We start from the raw sequence: 7,491 nt of genomic DNA, 5'->3' as shown, positions 1-7,491 counted from the left end.
ATATCCTGTCCTCTAGTGCATCCTCTGTACCAAACATCCCTAATGTTTGCCGATATACAGAGAGTTGATTTTTAATTTTGCATTGCATTTCACGGCTGGGATAAAGCCTTGCAAGCAATGTGTTCCAAGCCTTGACCACCTCAAGGTCTCTTTCTTGCATCTTTCCTTGAAACTCAGGATCAAGCACATATGCTACAGCATGCATAGGAGAGTCATACTCATTCCATCTGCTGATGCATAACTCCTTGATCTGCTCATACCTATCTGCATTTGGTTCCAAACTCTCCAACCTCTCAATCATGCGATCCATACCTTCATAGATCTTCCCAATGCATGGATCCATGCCATCTGCAAGCCTCAACATGTGCATAATAGGATCAACCATTTGGTTGGTGCGATTAACCTCATCCCAAAAATCTCTATCAGAAACATATGCATTACATAACACAGCAGTAGCAATGGCAGCCCCAATCCAATTTTCATACTCATCACTAGCAAATAGCTCCCGAATTGCACCTTTGCAATAGTGCAATCGACCAAGCATAAGAAAGTTATATGCAAATCGTGTATCCGAGTATTTAAGAAGTTCTTTGTCACTTCTCTTGCGAAACTCAACATGCAAGTACTGATGATTACATATAAATGTGATAATCTTGTTGCCTTTCGCAACAAGAGATGCAATCCATGGCAAGTCTCCAATATCCTTCAACAAGTTATTCAAGCAATGTGCCATGCATGGACTAAAGGTGATATGTGGATACATTGCTATTAAAATGTTTCCTGCTGCCCTATTTGTAGGTTCACCATTTGCCACAAACTGCACTACATTTTCTGTCCCAATAGCCTGCACTGCCTCGCACCACTCGGATGCCAATACATCTGCACTCTTTCCAGTCTCTGAAGCATCATGACTACTAATGAAGTATACATCTCCACGAGAATATGCAACAACACCATGTATAGACTTATGGCGTGTGTCACTCCATCCATCTGCTATCAATGTCACTCCATTTCTTGCCCATTGATTGCGAATATTTGCTGTTGCAATCTCTATGGCTACTTTCTCCTTTTGAAGCAATGTAGTCTTGATAGTTTCTGATGAAGGGGGCTTATATGTGGGTCCATACTTTGCAATCTTTGTCACCATATTTAAAAAATAAGGTGACCTGGCTGATTTGAATGCAATATGGTCATGGTAAAAAAAGCATGCCACTGCTGCATCTGTTTCCTCTTTTTTCTTTGGTTCCCATGAAGTGTGCAATGAACTCTGTTTAACACCACGACCTGTTGCCATTGATGGCCCACGAGAAGGCTGCGTAGCCACTAATCCTGGTGGTCTTCTACATGAAGCACCATGCCCTGCTGGCCTTGGAGTCCATGTTGTTGAATCCACTGCTATATTTGGTGTCCTCCTGGCATGTGAATTCCCCATAGAAGTGGCTAGGCGGTCAAGTAACTCCTGCCTTTTCTCAATTGATACATTGGTGCAAAAACGCACCTCTTTCCCCTCATGTAGAAGATGGGCTCTCACTTTATCAACCCCACTAGTGCGAGCATAAGGGCAAAGTTTGCACTTCCAAGGGCGAGCCCCTCCACCTCTCAATGGCACCCCTGCATTCCACCATGACCAAGTAGTGCTTCAACTTTGTCCAATTGTTGACGAAGTACCTGCTGAGGATGATGAAGATCCCATAGATGTCAATGCTGCCATCTATATAGAAATGATAAATAATCAGTAAACTGTAAACTTCAATGAAATTAGTAATTATAGAAATTTACAGCCAACATTTCAACATCCATGCGTCAAAGTTCAATGAAATTGCAAAAATTTCAACCAAAGTGTACCATGTGTCGCACGCGACGTAGGTGGAAGACTCAAAGGCAGGTGGGAGAGTCAGATGCGCAGAAGTAGGCACGGCGCACGCCCACGGCCTTGGCGAGGTAGATGTGGCAGGCCGAGCAGCCTGCAGGTGAGTGAAGCGGGAGCAGGCGGAGGAGCAGGAGTAGGAGCAGACGGGACAGGTGCACGAAGCAGGCGGAGGAGCACGAGCAAGTGGGGCAGGTGCACGGAGTAGGAGCAGGCGGGTGCATGGAATGGCAGGCGACAAGCGGGCGCAGCGGCAGGCCGCAGCTGACAGGTGACAGGCGGGGGCGTGTGGAGCGACAGGCCGCAGGCGCAGGGGACAGGCGACAGGCGAGCGCGACAGGGGACAGGCGACAGGCGGGAGAGGGCAATATGCGAAATGTCAAACAGGAGACTTTTTTTTAAAATTAAAAAATTACATGGCTGGAGCGGCCGTTCCAAACAGGGAATGGCCAGGGAACGGGATGGGACGGGCTGGAACGGGCCAGGTAACGGGCTGGAACGTTTCGCCAGCATTTCCTGGGCTCGTACCTCCCGGAACGCATTAATCCGTTCCTATGCACCGGAACGGTCGTTCCCTGTTTCTCTGCTCCAGGCTCACCATCTGCTCCATACACTCAGATCGTCTCGTAAGGACTTTACTGAAGGGCCAAAACTAAAGGAATGAGAACCTGAATAGGAGAATCTCATGGTCAATACTGGAAGCTTTTGAAGATTTGATTTTTATTACTATTAGGAGCTTTTAAATATTTTGCTCGAAAAGAGAAGAAAGAATTTAAGAAAAACAGTGATCTTAAGCTGGACTAAATTAGCTCTTAACTCAATAAAGCTACGACTAATTTTGGAATGAGATTCACCATACCACCGTACCATTGTAAAGCATATGCTCTAACAGGCAGTGCTAACAAAGACTCGCAATTCATCAATGATACAAAGACCTTATGCATTGAGTGCAGTGAGGCACAACATAAACCACATATCACTCTGGCAATTGTAGCCAAGCAGCCATGCAGCAGCATAGAGCATGAAGCATGGTAGTAACGCATTCATCTATACTCATACTTTTCCTTTAGCATGTTGAATTAGCAGGTTTGGTTTACAAAAGTTTTTCTTTATTTGAATGCACAAAATTGAACGCACTATGTTAACTATGATGTCAAAACAAGGCTATACAATTTGGGCACTCAGGTAATCGAAAAGATAGGGCCTCACCCATCTAAACAGCCAAATCATTATTGGTTAGTTTAAGAACCACAAGCTGTCCAAAAACCCATCAGTGAACAACTCCAGTCACAGTTTTTTCCATAATGACAAAACACATATGGGTATGAAAGTATGATTGTAATATGATTCAGGGGCTGAATCATAAGAGAAACCATAAAGTTGCAGAAGCTCAAACTTCATTGCCCTTAGATGAGAGGCGCTTTTGCAAAAGTAGCCTGTTTTCAAGGTTTGAGACCATATTTTTTTAATCTCATAATGGTTGTGTATGTTTTCCCTTCTCCATACAGGTATGACCAATTTCCCATGTCTGGTTCAATGAACCATACAAGTATGATACCAACTATGACTCCAAGCTTGCACCATGACAAAGTAGCTGATTCATATTAGAAAGCAACATAATTTCTTGATAGCTAGTGTAACACAACCTAGAAATCCAATTTGTGGCTCGCAAAACCATGACGAGATCTCCTGCCTCCTTTATCCTTTGAAGCGTTTCTCGTATAATGTGACCTACTTCCACTGCGGACAGCAGCGACAGCACGTTTCCTTTGTTTTGCTAATCCCTTTAAAGGAAGCACACTGCCCTTGGCTGTCCCTATGTCAGTTCCAAGGGAGGCCTGACTAGCACCATCATCCTCCTCCTCCTCCTCCTCCTCCTCCTCCTCCTCAGTTCCAGATGACTTTTCATCCTTGCCATTTATGTGATGTGAAATCGCTGACTCCTGCAACTCTAAGGCTACAGCATTTACATCTTCCTCTGAGCTGTTTGCTGCATCACTACTTCCTGCCTCATCATCTGCTGCATCTTCATCCAGATCCCTGCCTGCATACTGTTCCAAGTGTTCTTGGTCTTGATGTGTGAATCCACTTGCTGCCAATTCCTTGTCTAAGGACCCAGAAGCATTTGCCACAGCCTTGAAACTTGGTCTTCCAAATGAGTCTAAAGGCAAGTTTCCTAGAGTCTCAAAGTCACCCTCAACTTCATCCACTGATGGAGAGTAACTGAATCGTTTGTTGAAAAACTTGAATATGCACTCCACATCACGATTGAAATACATTTCAGCATTGCGATGGGAAACAGAAACCATCTGTGGGAAATCTATCATAGTTACAGTTTCTTTGTCATCAATAAGTATATTGAATTCATTGAAGTCACAATGTATAAGCCCGTGCTCTGCAAGTTGAACAATGAGACGCATAATAGTTTCAAAGACTAAACTTGAATTTTGAAGTTTTTTCACCTGCACCAAAGGATACCCTGGGACCAGTGTCATTAGAACACAGTGCCGATTCCAATCTACTGCCTTTGGCACAGGAAATCCATGCTCACCCAAAGCCTTCATGAAAGCATACTCCTTCAAAGCTGCCAGCCTTGAAAGGTACAGCCAGTTGAAACTGTTCCGATGCTTCAAGTAGTCCCTCTTTGACTTTACAGCTCGAAACGACGTGCGGCCTAGCCTGTGCAGCTTTAGGGCATAAGCTTGTCCATCTTCAGCCACCACTTCAAAGATGTCGGATTCCTTGCCGACACCTATTTGCCGCCCCACACCTGTGATAAGGCCTCGGTTCACCATAGTCTTGATGGCCAGGAAGTCATAACCTAAGGTTGTGAGGCGGTAGCCATCGTACTTGGAGGAATCATGGTGGACAAGCTTGTGCCGCAGCAATGTCTTCACATTCTTGAAAGCTCCCCCGTGCTTGAGGCCGGCTATTCGCTCGACGAGCTCCGTGGGGACAATCTCATGGTTTTTCATGCCCATTTCGACTGCGGTGAGGACTCGGAACTCATCCTTGGACAGGTAGCGCAACGCATTCACGTCGAGCTTCATGCTTGCTTACTTCCTTCCTTCCTTGCCAGTTCGTAATGTGCAGAAGCTGCCTCTTGATATGAAATTCTGCAGAGTTTCCTCTCTTCTTCCAGCAACGAAACGCAGCCCGCTTACGTATTTCTAGGGGTTGGGAGAGTTACCGCAGTCTGATTGTTCTGTGACACCTCCAGACGTTTTTGGTCGTACCATAAAAGAGCGCCGGCGCCGAGCCTTATTGCCCTACCCTTGCAAACCAATCTGAGGCTGCTTAATATTGCAACCCTTACGTAGCAATATAGGGTCGGTTGGGTAAATATTAACATTTAAACCTTTTAAGTCCTCCTCACGTGGTTTTGCTTGAGTTGTTTTTTTTCTTATTTATTTATTTTTTGAGAACACACATGCATTGAAATGCCCAGAAGGAGAGTATTTTCTCTCCAAATTTTAGTCGAGATTGTTGCTCTTACATGTAAGGCCTACCATTGAATGCTCTAACATGTCGAGATCTTTTTGTATTTCTATAGATTTCCTTTGTTTTTTTACTAATTCTTTTATTTATGTTCACTTTAAACTAATATTTTACATATGATGTTTGTAGTGACACTTGTAGCATCTACACTTTCTTCCTGCAACACTTTCACACTAGATGCCAATATTACCCTAAAAAATCCTACATACAATTGGCCGCCATGAGTAAAGAGGACTGGTGCTTTCAAATAAAGGCCAACAACAAACAAAGTGTGGCCTTGTGACTTATTGATTGTCATAGCAAATGCTAATTGTACAAGAAATTGCCTTTGTCTCACAATAAATGGAAAATACAAATTGCTAGGAACGAATGCAATTCTTGGAATAAAAACCCTTTCACTTATATGTGTCCTTGAAATCATTTATGCATATATCAACTTTGTGTTAAAAGCCTTGCATATCAATGTTGTGCCTGTAATATCCCCACTCCGCATACATGAATGGGGATTTATGAGGAGGGGAGAGGATAAAAACAAAGGTTAAGAAAACCTTAGTCCTTGTCATAAGGGAAAAAAAATGAAGCATATAATAGTTGTCTCCTTCTCATCTAACTGATCGTTGTAGTGAGCAATATAACTTCAAATGCCTCGTGTGTAGCAATATCTTTACCACAAAATTGATTAGGTTGATTTTCTTGCCCTCATCTCTAATCTTCACCATCATCGTCATTGCAAGTCTCAACACCACCAAGCACATCACTGAACTAATCATTGTCTCCACACTACGCCTCAATCCTACCAAAGAGAAAGATTACTAATACTACTTGGTGGAGCAACCAATAATTGGGTAATAAGTCCTTTAAAAAATGCCATATAATAGCCTTAGCATTATGGATTCTCCCTCCCTCCTTCCCCCTCTCTCTCTCTCACCTTTTTATCATTTCAATTAACCAATGTTAAACAATCCTCCTAAATGTTGCATAGACTCGTTGCAGAGAGAGAGAGAGAGAGAGAGAGAGAGAGAGAGAGAGAGAGAGAGAGAGAGAGAGAGAGAGAGAGAGAGAGAGAGAGGACATTGAAGAAGAAATTAAGAGATATTTGAAAGGATGGACAATGGCATCCCTACAAGAGGGAGAGAAGTATGGATATGACAACCCTCTACTATTGTTTTGAGAAGCTATTCTTATGAGTTGTTGGGACCATCAAGACTGACAAAGGCATAGCACAAGGAGCAAGGAGCATCTAATGGTATCCAAAAGGAGAATGTCATGCTTGGAGCATAGCTCCATAGTTATAGTAGCTTTCCCAAGCATATATCCATAGTCAAACAGCTTTCTTTTCCATGCCATAAGCTTTCCATGTGCCTTGTATAAAGTTGAAGGAATCATAAAATATTGAAGTAAATAATGTGAATCAATGTTATCATTACCAAGAAATTATGAGTAGGGTATTATGAGGTTTGATTACGTGGTATAACCATTGAAAATTTTGCACTTAATAGAAGCATCAAAGAGACTAGACATCCACTCTTATATTGTCGCTATCTAAATATGTTTATTTCAATATTGTGGCACCTAAGGATAATGGTTGGTAGTTATGGGAAAAGATATGCAATCTTTATGACAAGAAAAGTCCTGCTTCACAGATGTATTTGTCAAAATAGCTCATGGACATGAAGGAAGAGACCAGTGTGTCCACATATTTGAATGAGTTTCAGTTGATTTTTAGCTAGTTGACTTTGTAGGGCATTGAGTTTAAGGATAATCTCCCTCCCTTATTCTTGCTTGTGACACATTTTAAGTCATGGACCACTTTCCATACTACCATATATGCTAATATGACTAGAGATGGTTTGAAACTCTAGGATGTTGAGGGTTCTTTACTCATAGAGGAGTTAAACATAAAGAATGTGGATGCAACTTGTACTTCTCATGCAATGATTGTTAGAGGCATGACATGATGGTAAGAGTGCTAATGACCGCTATGGTAGAGACTCACAAAGATCTTAGTCTTGTGGGCAATCTTCCGGTAAGTCCCATGGTCATAAGGTCTCTCTTATATATTATTACCATGGGAAGTAGGTTCATATTCTGTCATAGTGCCATAAGATACATGATGATAAGTGCAA

The 7,491-nt window shown here is 42.6% G+C and overlaps 1 protein-coding gene across 1 annotated transcript; it reads right to left on the bottom strand.

Annotated features, from left to right (window-relative positions):
- Positions 1–2,954: 2,954 nt before the first annotated feature.
- On the bottom strand, positions 2,955–5,167 carry LOC148013641 (protein serine/threonine kinase). The gene has a single exon (XM_087668464.1). The coding sequence runs from the start codon at positions 4,915–4,917 to the stop codon at positions 3,514–3,516; it is 1,404 nt and encodes a 467-aa protein (XP_087524590.1). The 5' UTR covers positions 4,918–5,167; the 3' UTR covers positions 2,955–3,513.
- Between the last annotated feature and the right edge of the window lie 2,324 nt (positions 5,168–7,491).

Source organism: Lygodium microphyllum, chromosome 26 (assembly GCF_053477565.2).
Source record: "Lygodium microphyllum isolate KBCC chromosome 26, Lygodium_microphyllum_v1.1.10, whole genome shotgun sequence".
NCBI lineage: Eukaryota > Viridiplantae > Streptophyta > Polypodiopsida > Schizaeales > Lygodiaceae > Lygodium > Lygodium microphyllum.
The sequence above is the reverse complement of the archived record's forward strand: the minus strand, read 5'-3'. Positions and strand labels throughout refer to the sequence as shown.

Coding starts and splice junctions, on each gene's coding strand:
- LOC148013641 (XM_087668464.1), bottom strand. CDS start 4,917: ATGAAGCTCGACGTGAATGCGTTGCGCTACCTGTCCAAGGATGAGTTC.